Source organism: Sciurus vulgaris, assembly GCF_902686455.1.
Source record: "Sciurus vulgaris genome assembly, chromosome: 10".
NCBI lineage: Eukaryota > Metazoa > Chordata > Mammalia > Rodentia > Sciuridae > Sciurus > Sciurus vulgaris.
Genome location: NC_136470.1, coordinates 103,664,136 through 103,681,936, shown reverse-complemented (window position 1 = coordinate 103,681,936; position 17,801 = coordinate 103,664,136). Strand labels below are relative to the sequence as shown.

Genomic DNA, 17,801 nt, shown 5'->3' with positions numbered 1-17,801 from the left:
AAAAAGTTGCCAGATTAAAAAAAATAATAATGCATGAGTTTACTTTTTCCCCCTAAACCTTCCAGAGAAACACTTACAAGCACCCTGTTTCATTCTATAGTTGTATTTGTCCTTAGAAAACAATAGACTTCTCTCAACAGTTTGAATCACTTCTTTTTTTGGCATCTCTTGCAGGTTTAACTTATTAGTTTCCTTTCCAACAACATGCTGACATTTGAATGGTGACATATTAGAACTTTTTGGTGGCTTCTCGGAAACAGTGAGGTTAAAGGGACAATACCCTGCAAGACAGTCGAACGTTGCAATTGTCTCTGTTGGGGAATGCTACTTAGCATGCCAGGTCATTTTAAGAAAGTATTATGATATCATTACTTCTTTGTAGTCCACTATTAATCATGTCTCTTTTAATTCCATTTTAGATTTACTCAATGCAATGTGAACAGTCCAAGGAACAAAAGAAAATGATGGATACATTGTAACTATATATTATAAAGACAATTCTCTTTGCAGGGACATAGATCACTACTGTAATTTCCCTTTAAGTGTCCAGATTGTCATGTGAAGAATATTGAGTGCATAAAAAATAAAAGACATGGAAGAGTGTTGATGTTGGCTTTATTTACTGGAGGTAAAAGGTGACATTCCAGGCCATGAAAGGCAAGGCAAAGCAGAAGTGGATTTTAACTTCAGGGTGTTCTTTTCGATTTTAAGTGAATTTTTATGGTGCTCATGAAACTGAGGTTTGAACAGAACTGGCAAACGCCAGACATAATGAGGGCAGATTCTGGACGTGCTTTCCCATATAGCAATAAGAATGTGCCTCGAAGTCCCATCTACCACACCCTTACAAATCTAATCCTTTTCCCAAGGTGCTTTTACCACTTGCGATCTTCATTATCTCTCATTCCTCAAGATCTTAGAGACACTTAAGTAAAATTATGTTTTTTTCTCTAATTACAGTAGCTCACAAGTATTGTTTGAATATTTAAACCAAAAATATCTAACATATAAATTTAATTTGCCTTCTAACGAAAATAATAACAACACATTAGCATTTGAGAAGCAAGAAGAGTAATTCAGTCCAAAACAAAAAAGACAATTTGCTGCACTGAAACAATTATATGAGAAAATGATGGGCTATAACCCTGGAAGAAGAAAACCTTTCAGAAAATACATCTGAGCTTTTATGTTATAAAACAGATCTTTCAGCAAATAAAAATACAACAAAGAACAGAAGCGATTTATGAAGATTTTCTCACAGATTCGTATGCTTATAAAAATACTTATAATGTCTTTAAAATCAGTGTATTCCCACAATCTCAGCTGTATTGTGGTCCTATGAATCATGTCAACTGAGTTACAGCAGAAGCAGATACACTGCTAATATAACCTTTCTGGTTTTGTGTTGGAGAAAAATGGAAGGAAATCAATTACTTTGTTAAATTCCATAAAAGAGTTAACAGGTCTCCCTCTCATCAGAGTTGTGTGGAAAAAGTTATCTGGATCCAAAATAAAAATGTCCTGGACCTGAAATTTTGTGATGAATTCAACTTAAGTATATACATAGAGCCTCAAAATCTTAAAACGCTTAGAAAATGCTTTAATTGATACAAAATTGTTGTTAAAAACAAAAGCCAGTTTTTGATCGTCTCTCAGAATGTTCCACTAGCAAGAAAAAAATCTCAATTATTCTCAATATAATGTGAAAGACTGAAGAAATGGGTCCTTTGGTAGAACATATAATTGTACATAAAGTATAGACTTTTTAAAAAGTCATGATAAATGTTTTAAACTGTGTTAATTCCTCAAGAATTTTCCACTTGGTAGCTGATACTAAAATCCAGAGACACAACATACTATGAACATGACCAAATTTTCCATATACTTGAAATTTTTGAAAGTTGAGATAGTCTTTTCATATTATCACATAAAAAATTAAAAATTTTCAATATCTTGATGGACTCTTTACTTTTCCAGAAAGTTATTTTTTCTATCTTTGTAAACATGGATATTATATTTGAATCTCTGTTTGCCACAATTTATAAAGATAAATATTTATAGTTAATATTTTAATTACAGATTTCTTCATGTTCTTTTTTTCCAAATTTTTTAAAAGAGCACACTAATAAAATTTCCAAATGTTTATTTTAAATTTTAAATAATTCAAATTGAAAATAATACTAAATCGCCAAATTATAAACTATTACTATTGGTAAAATTCATAATTTAGGGCATAAATATAATAGTATACATGCAGAGGGGAATTAAATGTTTAAAACATAACTATTATTCTTAATTTATCTTAATCAAACCCTGAAATCAGTTCCAAATGCGAAGAGACTATTCAGTTAATACTAAAAAAGGTGATTTGATTTAACAAATCTTGTACTTTCAAAAAGTAAATTTTCATACAATGTTATATAGATATGTGCTTGAATGTCATATATTTTATATGTAAAATATAAATGTGGTAAAGTATACAGTTTTGAAAAATTTTAAATTCACATAAAATATTAGCAGTCTCTTTACTGGATATAATATAAATGGTATAAGATTAATTCTAATTATATGTATATTTAGGTTATATATAATTATATTTTGTTACATGAATCAAATATAATTGGAATTAATTGAGATTAAATATATATCATTAAATACTCATTTTCTTTAGTCATTTAAGTTCATAAAGAGAAAATGGAAAGTCTTAAGTATTATAGGAACATTAATAGACTTCCAGGGTAATTTGGTTTTATACTGTCAAGGCTTGTGTTCAACCAAATCCTCCACCGAATTATCCTACTATATGTGTTTACAAATGGTAATAATGTGAGTTCTTGTTTATTATCCTTTAGAATAGAAAAATCCAAAATCTGTCAGACCAGTTTGCAATACTTGAATTGTTTAAAGTATTATGTTTGTACTGCTGAGACAGAAGAAAAATTCAGCATACAGGGGGAAAACAAGAAAGAAAGAAAACACATCATTTACTTTTAAATAGATGAACAAGGTTTCATTGTTATGAATCCCCATTTATTTTTCCTGGTCAAGCACTGAAGTTTTATTCATCCTTTAAAAGACTGCATTTGGCATGTCTAAAAATGACAGAAGTGTGAATTATGAATGACCTTCAACCTATTCAGGAAGTTGTAATAATTGAAATAAGAGAGAAATGTACTCCCTGCAAAATCTGTAGTGGGAGACAACTTTTTCAGACTATTGCTGTCTTTTTACTTTGAAGTTGACAGTTGATTTCTTTCTCTTCCAGCTCCTAACATTTGGTCTGAATGCTTTATTTTCAAAACTTCATTTGGTGTACCACTCACAAGACTAGGAAGATGTGACTGAAACTTTCCCATTTGGAATGTGGATAAGAAAGGAGGCAGGTGACAGTTTACATGTTTGAATAAAGTCAACATTTCATATGAACATGTCTGTCAGTCTTGGTGCTGCAGAGAGGTTGCATCAGTCCATAGATTTAATGTGGGCATATGTAATGACCTCATGAAACATGGTTTGGACTCCTGATTTATCCCTAGCAATGTGGGAAAACCCAGTTCAGTAGTGCAAAAGTGATATTAAGTTTGAGGTCACTGAAGGAAGCAAACTATTCCTATTATATACTGAGCTTAATTTTAATAATAAGTAAACTGTTTTCAACAGATAGAAACTGATGACAGAACATAAATTTGTCCAATAAAATGTTAGTATTACCATGACCAAGTTTTGCCAAAGCAAACCGCCCTAAATTTCTCCAAAGAGAAGATATCCTGTATTTGTCTACAGGGTTACAATCTAAAACTTAAAAAAAGTATTAATTGAGAAAATTAATTGAGATATAACAGAAACATCTTGTTATATCTGTTTTCAAAATGAAAACAAATGTATATGCTGGACCAAGATATTTTTAGAGAAGATATTTTCTTTCATACATCTTTAACTCTTTGCTAATATTATGAAGAGAAAGTCAAGCATAATTTATTGAATAAAACAAAGCAGTGAATTAACTGTTGCTTTTAGTTTCTATAAAAAGGACAAGTGATAAAGATCCATTTATTAATATTATACCCAGAGCCTACAGTATACCCAGCCTAGAAGTCTTGCAACTTGTCTCATAAATAACTTTGAAGGATTTCTTGCCCTACAGAGCCCATGAGAAATATCCTTCAGTCCCCTCTTGTCTGCTACTAAGAAGACTCTCTGATGATCAATCTGAATTATTTCTCAACTATTTGATAAAAGTTCCATATTACATTATAAGGAAAATGAAGATCATCTGTTGTTGTTGTTTTTTTTTCTTAACCATAAAATAGAGGTTTTCTGTGTTCTTGACCATCATGTTCCCCCTCTTGACGGCTTGTGAATCATTCTGATTGCTACCTTTGGGGCATCATCCCAGAAATAATTGGAGTCTTCTGTGTGTATGATGTTTTGAGATCTTCCTGAATGAAACACTAATTACCAAAAACGTGCAATGGTCCATCAGGTCACCTTCTTTTTCAACTTATGTGTTCTTTGAATCTTAATATATAATCCTAGTATGAATTATATCAGTGTTGTGTCCTGGGCATTTTCACATGAAGGAGGGAGGTGGTGCTATTTGCTTTATCATGTAAATATCAAATAGCAAACTATGTCTGAGACAGTTTCATCTTCGGGTGAGGGAAGTAACTTATCAGCCATATGACATCCCCCAAAGTCAGCTTAGGCACTGTTCACAAAGCCAGTCTCTGGGTATTGCCAGCTGGCATTCATCTTAAAACAGCAGAGCATAACTTTGGTATAAAAGTGGAACTTGACTTAAAAGCAAAGAAAATGCCCAAAGCCAATAATAATTTTAAGATCAAAAGGAGTCATGCAGAATGCAGCCAGAAATCCTTGTAAAGGAAGAGCAAATTAACAAATTACCTGACAGTAGAGGCAAACATTTTTAAAAAGTGGGAAGAGGCTAACAAATTACATTTTTGCTTTACACATAGCTGATTTACCTTGCTTATTTGCACAAACTGCATCAATTGAATGATGCAGGAAAATGGATTTTTTTCTTCAATAACAAGCCAAAGAAAATAACTTTATAATTGAGCCCATAATAAGCTTGCAGTAATAATAGTGTTCTAGTGTCACACAGTCTGATAGAATCACTCACGTGGACCTGAGCAGAGTGAAAGCGGGTGTGCCAAATCAGCCATGATTGTCCTGGAAGCAGTTAAAACTTTATAAGGTAAAGCACAAATGAGAACAATGCCTGTTCCAACTGAAAACACTGTAGAGTCTTGCTGCCGTTCATTAACCACAAGGGAGCTGGCAGGATCCCCGAAGTGAATTCTGACTTTGTATTCTCTAAGGGGCACTCATTCTTCTAGATCTCGTTTCTTCAAAATATACATCAGGCATTGGATAATCTCTTATCGACACATTTCTTTTTATTCAAAGCGAACAGCCAACATCTCTCATTCTACCTACTAAATACCAGCTGTCAAGGGCCTGTTTAAAAATAAAAGGACTTATCACCTTGTGTAAATGACAAGATTAATAATGTCTTGAGTTTCTGAGAACTTTATTCCACTGGAAGACCATGTTAGGGCAGGCCAGGAGTTTGAATGAAATTGTGTTCCCTACAATGCAGAATACATACACACATCTCTATAGAAAATATGAACCCAAAGCATACACCCAGATCATTCCAATTATCTTGAGAGGAAAGACAGGTCTGGTTTAAGTCTAAAAAGTCAACTTACATGAATTGCATCATAATGACCTCCCTGATTATAACCAAGATGGTTTCACCATAAGGAGGTATTAGAGTAAAACTGCTGTGTCCAGAGAACTCTTCCATAAGTACACAGAAGTTTTGAACATACTCAAGGATGAGAACCAACTTTGTTAGAGGTGGATAGGAGGTCTCTCGGTGGCCTTGCCTTTCATGTAGGTGAAGGATATAGAAATGTGGGAAGAACTGAAGCAGAGGCAAGAGGAGGGTGAGGCCAAATCTAAGGCAACATGCTACATCCACCAATCAAAATAGTTTGTCGAAGTAAGACTTCAAAGAAAGGATACAAAATATCCTGAATTAAACAACAACAACAACAACAACAACAACAAAACCTCAGTAAATCATTTAGATGTTTGTTGTACTTGACATAAAATACATGAGTATTTCTGGATGTAAATGAAACCTCTGAATCATTGATAAACCTTTGCATGCATCATCTGTATACTTGGTCCCCTTGAGGACACAGTCTGGAAGAACTTTCCTCATCCAACTTTTGCTCCTGCCCTGCTCTACCTCTCAGTGCCAGTTCTTGCTCCTGAAAGCAACCAAGAACAATTTCAGATTGGTTAAATGTAAAAGTATGTAAGCATTGTCTGTCTCCAAAAACATTCCCAGCTAAATGCTGTGCCACAGCAGCAGAGCTATGTAGCATTGTGCAGACACTTTAAGGAATCAGGGGGAAATAATTGGGACATCAAGGATCAGAGCCTTGAGTGTTTTTAATGGTTCTACTATTTTATGACTTGACTAAGACCGTGGTCTTAATTTACTAGTGTCTTTGGTATGGCCTTCTTTTATAAAGTTAAATTACTGTAGTTAATACAACACTTTTGGGGGGAAAACGAACATCAGACAGAAGCTGCAGCTACTTAGAAATTATGGTTTAGTAGTGATGCCAATGCTTCCAGAATTTCTATCTCCAAAAACATCACCACAATAACTTTGAAAACATGAAATGAGAGATGTCTAAAATCACAAAACTCAAGAGTTTCTAGGCAGCACTGTCAAGAAATAAAGTTGCCACAAGGCTCATTCTGGTCTGAAAAAAAAAATCTGAAATAAAATAAATCATAGAAATCTATTGGAAAATTTAAACCAGTGAAAATCACCTCAAATGAAATGACTGTAGAATTGTATTGGGGAAATGCTATTGAGGAAAGGGTCTTTGCTTTTAATGTTTATGATACAAAACAGATTATATCCTTTATCAATTTTACTTAAAAATCAAGATCTATACTGTATCTAAGAACTTCTTTACTCCTAATAAATCAAATATGAATTTTATCTAGCATATAATTTTGACAGTCCTGTTACTATCCACTTTATTAGCTTAGCAAGCATATTTATTTTCTTTTATAGCACTCCTCCACACCCTCCTCATCATTATAAAACTTATTCAAATTGATTAGAAGATCTTCAATTAAAAATTTAAAAACTATGTACCTTCACAAAAGTAAAACATTCTTGTTTTGTTCTAGATAATCTTCTCCCTTCTTTGTTAGATGATCTCATCATAACCACGACTGGACTGGATTGGATTTGAAAGATTCATCTGAAATTCTTCCCTTTTAGAGTCTAGGACTTATACCTGTCATGTTCTAAAATTCATTTCATACACTTGAGCTCCTTCTAAGAATCAGAAGGAAGGGAAACTTTTTTTCATGATTTCTGATAGAGTGCTATATTTGCTTTTGTGTTATACAGGTGAGTTGACATTGTTAATGTTTAATACTTACTCCTGATCCAGGGTGCCCCCCCCTTTCTCTCTCTCTCTCTCTCGCTCTCTCTCTCTCTCTCTCTCTCTCGTCTGCATATTAAATAATATCTTCATGATGGGACTGTTCTTTACGTGATGAGTTGTGCTTATTTACTATTTGGCAGCTCCTATTCCTCATGGAAAAGAGAGCGAAAAAACAGACCTAGAGAATATCTTTAGTCAGCTCTTTTATCATTGCACTTAGTCCAACAATCACATTTCAAAGCTGTCTAGAATTGCTCATCTTAATTGGTTTTTAGAAAATGCATATGAGCCTATAAATGAATATGCCTATAATACATGCATGCACTACTTGTGTGCCTGTTCTCCTTTGTCTTGTCATCTGGGCTAAGTGGGATTGTATACATACATACCATGCACAGATCTGACTTTTAGCTCTGAATTTCCTCTCTTGTTGTTTATGGGTGAACTTACTTGACCATGAAGTATCAATTTTACAATTGTGTTATTTAATATGTACTCAGTAACCAGCTTAGATTTCTGCCAGCATAATACAGAAGTTTAGAATAAAGTGCTTAAAGAAATAATAGGTATATGTCTAATATTGGCCTTTTTTGGTTTTCCTGATTATTTCCCCCGATTCTTCAGTTCAAATAAGTAAGTATGCCATTCATTAAAGCATGAAACCAGCATATATTCTTTGGAAAACATTTATAATGCATACTTTGAAAGTAATTGTGGCAAAATTATAAATGCTTACTCTAATGAGCAACCTAATACACAGTTAGAAACAGCAAAATAGTTTTCCTTCTTAATGCAATCAAGATTCCCAATGACAAGAGTATATTTATTATAGAAAATTAGACAAATAAATATTAAATGAAAAAATGGTTACATGTGGGCTTGTGTTGGCTACAAGTCCCATTCCTAAATCATCACTAATTCTACAAGTTTTATCTGTCTACAGAAACAGCTTCCATTAGCCCTAAATGCAAATAAGAAATAATTATTATGATATAATAAGGTATCTTTTGAGGTCCCCTAGTCAAGGAAACAACATAAACAATTTACAACACCTATCTATTTCCATCTACAAATAGCAGGTCCTCAAAAACTGTTTGTTGCTAGTCATGACAGTAACTTGTATGATGGACTACTGATATTTTTTGCTCACAATCAATAGCTAATTTAATAATGTTTTCCTTTGTCAATAATGCCTCTTGTTTTCTTATGGCATAGGGAAAAAACAATTGATTGGTTTATTATCTTTGATATATGTTGAGAATTTTTAAATGATTCCTATTTAAATCTAATTTTACAATTTACTACCTCTTATATAGTTTAGCCAGTAAAAATTATCTGGTAGCTGGTAAAATGCCAAAGAATAATCTCATAACGATGATTGAAAGAGAGTTTTAGACCATATGACGCTAGCTTTATTTAACAGCTTTCAATTGGAAACATCTAATTTAAACTTTTTCTTTTTCTTGGTGGTGATTTCATAGTAGATTTGCCAGGCAACCATTTCAATATGAAGTTAGAAACATTTCTTATTTAGGTAACCATTGGGTTAAAAGAAATAAATGGTTATAACTAAATTCTAACCTAATAGTGTTTATAAAACAAAAATTAAGAGGCTGAACTTTCTTGTTATTTTAGGTATTGTCATACTAAGTTATGAGATTTATCATCTAATTTTATTAAGTGCAAAATACGTTTCATGATATTGTCATGATCCTTATTTCACAGTTACTGTTATTAAAGTCAACTTTACTGCATGGTTCTCCATAATCTCACAAAGCAAATTTACAGCAGTGATATTTTAAAACTTTTTCACATTTACAAACAACAGAGAATTTTGATTGTTCTAAAAGTTCTCACTTCAACTAAAATGCATACCCAGATAAGTCTGTACCAATGTCATATGTATGTACATATGTACATCTACCTAGTATTTCAAATAAAAATATATAACATTTCAAATATATCCCTTCCAATTTCCACATAAATTCACAAAGTAGTTGTGAATAGCTCAATATACCTTTCTATGAATATACCTACCATGATAGTAAAGGGAAAATGTAAAGAACACTAAGAAATAAATGAGTACTTGTTTTTTAAAACTTTCAGTCACACTAAAAAAAAAAAAATCTGGAGCATTTATGAAGGGAATGAGGACAAAGTGAATAAACTACTCAAAGAAAGTCGTACTGAAAGAAAGTCATACTGAAAATGACTTTGTTCTGCATCTTACTTATATCTGCATTACCTTTCACCATATCAACAAACAGGCCACAAGGGTCTACTGGAGCTCACTGTTATTTTTATTCTTTAGGCTTCACTGATACTTTAGTGCTCTCAAAGAAAGACAAGAAAATCTTTACAACATACCTGATCATTTATCTGGCATGCAACGAGGTTATGCTGATCATAACAGCCAGCGAACCTGATGTACTTGAGCCAGCTTCCTACATCTGGTTGACTGGCATCTATGCAGAACTTCACATTGCAAAACTCATCTAAGATCTGGAAGGAGGAAGATGAGAACAATCAATTGCCATATTGATCCATTCAAGAAAGTGATTGCTTGAAAATATATCATTGAAATGTATATTCCTCCTTTGAATCCTTAAAACAAAACAAAACAAAAAAAGTCAGACAGCATGCATATAAAAAAAAAAAAAGAGTAATAAGAAGTTATCTGGGAAATGACAACATGCTGCTTTTTAAAAAGGAATCAAGCAATTGCAACTCATTACAAAAACCTGATTAATTGGTTTCAAAACATGCCTGTTTCTTTCATTGTGCATGAATGAGCGCTATCTACTTAATTGTATCCAATAAGTTTTTACAAAAAATACTGAACAGCATAGTTTAATATTTCTAAACTAAACAATCAACATTTAGATTTGAATAATTAAAATCAATATTTTATGTTTGGATAGTCATCTCATTTGTGTGTAATTAATTTGAATTAATTCAGTTAAAAACTTTAAATATTTAAATTATTAAATTCCTCTTCCTACTTCCTACTTTATCACCACAAAACAATTAAATCATGCTCTTAATTAAAGGAGATGATAATATTTCTCTCAGAAGTGCATCTGACCAAACTAAAGAAAAACAAATGAAAACAATCAATAGGTAAGCAGTCGTGCAAAATATGGCAACCTAAGGTTTTAGTTAACACATGCCAATTTGTGTTTTAATAGTATGTCCAGTAAGCAAAATAACAAAATTGGCTGTAAATAAGTATAAAAATACATTTAAGAATATTGTAAAAATTGCCATCATCATGTATGGTTGTGTATTGTTATTTTCATGAAACTTATATTTGGCCTATAGGAAATAGTAATATTACTTAGGACATTTATGAAACAAAAATCAAAATGGAAAACTTCCATTTTTAAGGTTTTGCATACTTAAACCAAACTATTCTGGTTCACTAGCAATAATGTCTTAAACATTAATATTGAAAGCTGCAGAGTTGTCGATCTCATGGTGACTAGCTACAAAGGCTGCTAATGTCAACCAGTTAAAGCAAACTTGAGGAAGTTTCCTATCAAGGACTAAACAACAGTCAAGAATGAAAATCAATGAATTAAATAAGCCCTTACAGGACTTTGCTGTATGTATACCTACATAAAAGTTAAAACTGAACTCTAGGGTATTTAAACCAAAAGCAATTTTGCATGGAAGTCAGGTAATCATCCAATCGTAGATTCAAGTCATTAACTCACCATAAACTTCAAGAAGAACCCAGTGCTCTAAGGGCTCTAGTCAAGGGGCACTCTGAATAAGCCGTTGGCCATGGGGCAATTGAAGGGCAATAAGTAGTTCCACAATTTAAAAAAGAAAAATAGAGCCAGGAGATAAAGGCAGTAATTGCTAAACACACACACACATACACACACACACACACAAATTTTTCAAGGACACCTCTTCACACTAACAACAACAAAAAAAGTCTGCACTTAAATCCCCTCTCTAGTGAGAAGGACAAATTTTATACAATTTGGCATTAATAAAATTACAAACTTTAAGATGTTTCTTCAGCTCTCAAGGCTGCATAACTCAAATGGCAACTTGAGATTTCTCCCCTTCCCAGATGTTGAGAAGGCACATAAATAAAAATACAATGTACACTGTAAAATAGTAAAAAGTTAGGAGTTTTGTTTGTTAGATTGGTTGTTTGGTTTGGTTTCTGATTGGTCTTTTGTTGTTTGTTTGTTTCCTTGACTAGTTAAAAAAAAAAAAAAAGCAGGTCTACTGACACACCAGAGAAATATCTAATAAAGGAAATAGGGTGAAGCCAGTAAAATGCAAAACCAGTTCCATTTAATATTTGCACGAAGACTTGGAAAACTTGTTAATTTCAAAGTCAAGAAGCATCTATACCCTTAGCTCTCAAGCATTCTGTTTCGCGGGGGCAGGGAGTTAAGTATTGCATATACTGCACATAAAAATTCTAGGTGTAATTTTATTCCGTGTTAACATTATTGCCATTGCAACTGTCAACAGCAAAGTTAATTTTTAAAAAGATTCATTTCCAAATAATGTCTTTTTACACGATCTGTTACATGATTATTCAAAGATTTCACCAACATATTAACTTTCTTACTCTCAATATTCTTGCCCCAAGACAAAAGCTTTAACTTTCTCCAGAAACGTCCCCCCCAGCGGGAGGGGGGTGAATTATTCACTTTTGATTTGCTAGCAGAACTACATTTGTCTCCCAAATGGCTTAATCGTCTCGGAAATCTCGAATAAAAAAAAAAAAGTAACAACACTATCTTCCGTCATTTTATCTAATACACTTCTGTGTTTTTAAAAGCTGTCAAGCCCAAAGATAGCTTTAAAATGCAAATATATATATATACATATACATATATATATGTATCCCATAAGTGGACCTTACAGTAAGGCCCTTTCAAAAAACCCAACTGCAAAAGGAAAAAAAAAAAAAAAAAATCCCCACAATCTAGCCAAAGGGTCCGAATGTGACTTTCTCGCGAAGCAGCACACGATGTTGGACAGCAAAGCTATTACTTGGCAAGGTGGAACTCGGCCGAAACCGGCTCCAAAGTCGCGTGGCCGGTGCCAGGAATTCAGATTTTGGCAACCCCACCTTCTGCGTCCCCGATACCGACCGACAGACCCGCGGAGGGAGGGAACGAGGAGAAGAGCGCGAGGAAAAGAGGCCGGCAGCCGGCAGAGACCCACCGAAGGCCGGACGACCCACCCCGAGACGCGTCCAGACCGCACTGTTCCGCAGGAGGAACAAGGAAATCGCCAGGCTTAGCAACGTAGATAAGCAGAGGGCTCCGCGAGACTGCGGGCGAGGAGGAAAGAGGGCTGGGGCGGGGGGCGCCCGGGGAAGGGGTGCCCGGCAGGAAACTGTCCCAAGTGACAAACTATGCACATCGCCAAGACTTTTTTTTTTTTTTTTTTTTTTTAAGTGAGTTCGCTTACCTTAAGATTTCTATGGCCTCAACTCAGCAATAAAAAGCAATCACAGAAGAATTAAAATAAAGAAAATAAAATAATCAGCAGCCCCCAACGCTCCTGCACGAAAATCCTTTCAAACGATTCCCAGCAACATTTCGAGATGTTTGGGGAGGGAAAAAAAAAAAAAAAAAAAAAAAAAGCCTCGCGCGTCTCGATTTCCGAATGGATCTCTGATAACTTTGTGCGTCTCTAGGATCTGCTCGCCGGGACCATGCGTTTCAGATTTATTGTCCGCCAAAAAGTGTGTTTTAAGACCAGAAATGAAAATGAAGTCTTCTCTCGTCTGAGTGACCCGGGTTTGGTGTGTTTTGGCTTTTTTTTTTTTTTTTTTTTTTTTTTTTTTTTTTTTTTTCCGCCTTCCTAAATGAGCTTGGAGTTATTCCTTCTGGTTCACATCACCTCCCTCTTTTCTCACTTTCTCTTGCTCTTATCAGCCCGATGTGTAATGAAAGTTATCTGAAACCCACTAAAACTTCTTCCACTTCTCCTTCCCAGTTCCAAGGGGGGGAAACAGGCAGGAGGAGGAGAGTTTGCGAAGGTGGGGGGCCTGGGGAGGCGAGGGGAGCTCTAGCCCCCTTTCAGATCCTCTGCAGCGCCTTCCCGGGTCCTAGACCCTCACGGGATCGTCCCCTTTCGCAACTCCGAGCTCAGCCGCCGGGTTTCTATTTCATGAACTGTCTCTTTAAAGAGGATCTGCTTGGCCATCCAGAAAGAACCCGGGGCGAGGGAGAAAGGGAGCTATCGGAAGCCAGACGGGCTCCTCTTTCAGTAATTTTTAAAGTGACAGCAGCCTCCTCTGGCGGGAGAGGTCACAAAAAGGTCGCCAAGACCCAAGTCCTATAGGGACAGACTGATTATGGATGCACCATCCCCCTTAAACATGTAGATTTCTCCGAGTAAACAACCAATGAGGAGATCTCGCCAGGCAGGATTTCTTTCCCCAGGGAAATATCCTCCCTTTCGATGTCCTGAAAGCACAAGTGTAAGTGTGTGTGTGTGTGTGTGTGTGTGTGTGTGTGTGTGTGTGTTGAGAGAGAGAGAGAGAGAGAGAGAGAGAGAGAGAGAGAGAGAGAGAGAGGGATGGATGGGGGATGGGGAGGAATGGGTAGACTGGAGAAGTGATCTCAGGGGTGTGAGGGTGTGCGCACCAAGGTGGGCTTGGGGGCTGGGGGGCGCTGGAAAGGACGAGAATAAGCCTTGTGTAAGGGGACGCTGGTTCGTTCTAAACTTAATTAGTTAAGAATTTCTTGGAAAACTGGAGCCTCAAGAGTGAAAAGTTGACATACATTTCCAGGTTTTTGCTAAGAATATTTTACTAAGATAAATCTTAATTGAAATTTACCTTCAGATGTATTTCCTCCATTCTTATAGTTAGGTCAACAGAAAGGTGTGCTAAATTTTCACTTCATACTTTCTCTTAGAAGAAGAAATTTTTAAAATCTGAAACATTTGCATATAACCCGCCCACATAGGGTATTATGGGCTTAAGAAGATTGACGACTGTCTGGTGAGTTTTGCCATTTTCTTTGATACATTAATTAAAACACCATGAACGCCCCTAAGTAGAATTACGCGATTTGACAACCCAGATTATTTTTAAATCTTTTAACATCATAAATGCTGCTTTTAGTGATCGGTATTATACTATGTTTAGTTACTTTATAATGTATATTTGGTCAACTTATATCAACAATGCAGAAATGACATTGGAGGAAAGAATATGGGGAATTAATAACAAAATAAAAGGGTCTATATATTTGCTTGTAGCCAATCTTGAAAGAATTTACTTAAACCCACCAGTTAAATGGAAATAAATGATTTTTATCAGAAAACTCCATTCATAAAAGCAAATGGACAAAATCCAACTTCTTTCCAGCTCAACAATGGAAAGTTAAGTAAAGTAAGCGAGTGTAGGGGCACTTGAGGAGAGAGAGGTGGAGTGAACGAGGAGGGCTGAAGAATGCACTGACTTTCAACTTTATCTGCAAAGGGGGACAAGTGCCACCCACTTTTTGTTTTCTCCAAGTGCAAGTAAATCGTGAAAACCTATACACCCCCCACAAATGCTGATTTAAAAATAAAAATAGTAACAAAAGAGAGGGATATGGGGGAGAGAAAATGACAAGAGGTGGTGACTAATTCGTTTCTGTGGCCTGTTATCTGTGACATTGAACTGTTATTTCAGATAATGGCCATTGTTTGAGGGAAAATCGCACAGCAGTGGTAGGTAGAACAGGAAAAATCCTTGTAAATAACCTAAAACCCGGTCAGATATTCCCACAGAGTTCGGCGCTTGAGAACCTTTAAGAGCCCCGGGTTTGCTGCATTGATTTCCTGCCCTTCCTCAACTTGCCCATTGTCGAAGCTTTTTTTTTTTTTTTTTTTTTTTTTTTTTTTTTTTTTTTTTAATTTAGCCATAAATTGGACCGGCTCGAGCTATGAGCTGTTCTATTTTCTTCCTGTCAGGATGAGGGATTTGTTTTATGATGCATTGTGTATTAAATACAAGTAATCTGGGGAACCGATTGCTTCAGACAGTGCGGCCTGATCAGGGGGTCTGAGAGCTAGCTCAGCGCCCCGAACCCTCCCGGTGCCCCCTCCCCGCCCCAGCGCTGCAGCCACCACTTCCTTGCCCTTTACACAGTCTCTTTTGAAAAGAAGGAAACGTCGGTAGAGAGACAAAAGGTCGTGTGGAATCAGTGGCAGGTCCTGGCTAAATTAGAATTTCGTGGAAAGGGCCTCCGAGTTTTTCCCTTATATTGGGTTGGGATGGGGGAGGCGGGGCGACTTGCAAGGTCTGGTTACTTGCAGGTACCGCAGGAGGCCGGTAGATGGCGTTGTGTCCCGAAATAAAGAGCGGCGCTGGCGGCTACCAGCCTTCCAGGTGAAGCAGCAGCCGCCGCCCGCCCGGCTCTCGCAGTGGGTTTCGTCCTCTGCCACCAGAGTCTCCAATGCCTCACCGCCCGACGCCCGCACGCTGCACTCCGGGGCCACAGACGCCCGCCTTTGCTAAAGCTATTTCTACATATGGAATTCTTCTCTCGAAATCCAGTCAAAGGGTCAACACTTCGTCTCTGATACATTCCAAGATTAACCTAGAGTTGGAGGATTCTTTCCCTTATTATTGTTATTGATATCATAATTGTCGTCATGTCTTGTTCACTAAATAAATTGTGATAGAGCCTAAAGGAACTCATCATAAGGATGTGGGCAAAGGAAGTGTTAATACTAAATCTCAATCTCTCTTCTTCCACCCTACTCCGTCTCTCCTTTGGGTATATAACAATAATTTCATATAAATGCAGATTCACCCCCCGACTTTTCCTTTTTTCCTTGACATAACTTGAAGTTTGAAGAAAGGGTTCTGAAATCCCACAGTTAGCTAGGTGGGCTTTTTCTCTTTCTTTCTTTTCTTTTTTTTTTTTTTTTTCAAGAAAGGCGTTCCTTGCTTTTAAATAACCCTTTGGACGAAGACCTGACCCACCTTCCCACATCAAAATTGAAACAGAGAAGACAAGAGTAGAGAACAAGGAGTTTGCCGGGGGCTAACTTTTCTCCCCTGTTAGCTTGCTTTCCATCAGGAGGTTTCTAAAACAATAAATAAATACAAGGAGCCAAATACCACTACCAATTCCCTTTATTCCTTGGGATTTCTGGTGAAATCTGTTTACAGTAGTTCCCAGTTACAAATTAATCTGCACAAGCCGATGTCTGCTTGGCAGTAATCAGTAACATGCGTGTTCTGCAGGGTTGAGCACTGCCCTTGAAATGGGCTATTAAAAATAATGGTTTTACTATAATCTCAAACCAACTTTAATTTGCAAACATGTATCAGGACAGATGATCTAAATGTTAGGAGGATGGTATGAGAGGACAAACTATAACAAAAGCATAGAGCTTTGGAGAAAACAAAATAGAGTGGTCCATCAGCAATGTTTCAAAAGAGAATCATATTTTGAAAACATTTTTCCAGAAAGAACTAATAGCTTTTTTTTTTTTTTTTTTCATTCTTCTGTTAATTGTTGTTTACCAGGAAAAAGGCATTGGAAAAGATGAGGTTTGAGTGTGAGCTGATAGATTTTCTGGGAGTTGTAAAGATCCCCCTTTGGCTGATGGCAGGGCTGGGGTGGGAGAGGTTAATGTGTTTTCTTCCTGGTTTGAAAAGGGCATAAACCCTCCTCAGGCCCCTTCCTTCCTCCCCTAGCTGTGTGGATTGCAGAATCTTTAAAATGCCCAAAGATTTCCAATAAGGCCACTGGCTCTGCCTTCATTGTGTAACTGTTTATTTAAAATAAGTCAATATATTAGTTAAAACAGTAAGAAGTTAGTGCTCCAGTATTCAAGTGATTCCCACAAGACTGTAAACTGATGCCTCTTTTAAGCCTTAAACTTCATGGCCGTCCCAGAAGTAAAAGTTCTGCTAATGGAGACCCTATGGGCATGGTACATTCCAGCACATCATTAAAGGAAAGAAAAGCAGTCCAGCCAAAGCCAGATGAAATGACTGCACTGTCCACTTTTAATAGGCTTCCTGTGGACAAACAGCACTGTAACACTCTGCAGAGGACAATATTTAAAAACAAGACAACTTGCTGGCAGTTTTCAATACCATAAAGTTAATAAAGTATGTTCCCATTCACCCTGACATTACGTTTTTAGTTTATAGAGGAAGGCACTTTATAACCTCAGCCTAAGTAGAGTTCCCTTAATTCTGCAGCTTTGGGTTTCTTGAGGTGGCTAAATGTACAATGAACTCCAAGTCTGACATTTTTTGTTTTAACACTATTTTCTGTTGCTTTTCAAGAA

At 36.0% G+C, this 17,801-nt stretch overlaps 1 protein-coding gene across 14 annotated transcripts in view; it reads right to left on the bottom strand.

Annotated features, from left to right (window-relative positions):
• Positions 1–17,801, bottom strand: part of MECOM (MDS1 and EVI1 complex locus) — a 532,746-nt gene that overhangs the window by 48,364 nt on the left and 466,581 nt on the right. For 11 of the 14 annotated variants that reach the window (XM_079155769.1, XM_079155757.1, XM_079155766.1 and 8 more), the window contains one exon: positions 9,879–10,013. In XM_079155769.1, the coding sequence (XP_079011895.1) occupies positions 9,879–10,013 (135 nt within the window). Of the gene's footprint in view, positions 1–9,878; positions 10,014–12,615; positions 12,639–12,710; positions 12,910–12,959; positions 13,119–17,801 lie in introns of those variants that run through there. The other 3 variants (XM_079155770.1, XM_079155758.1, XM_079155760.1) reach the window with 3 other exon arrangements.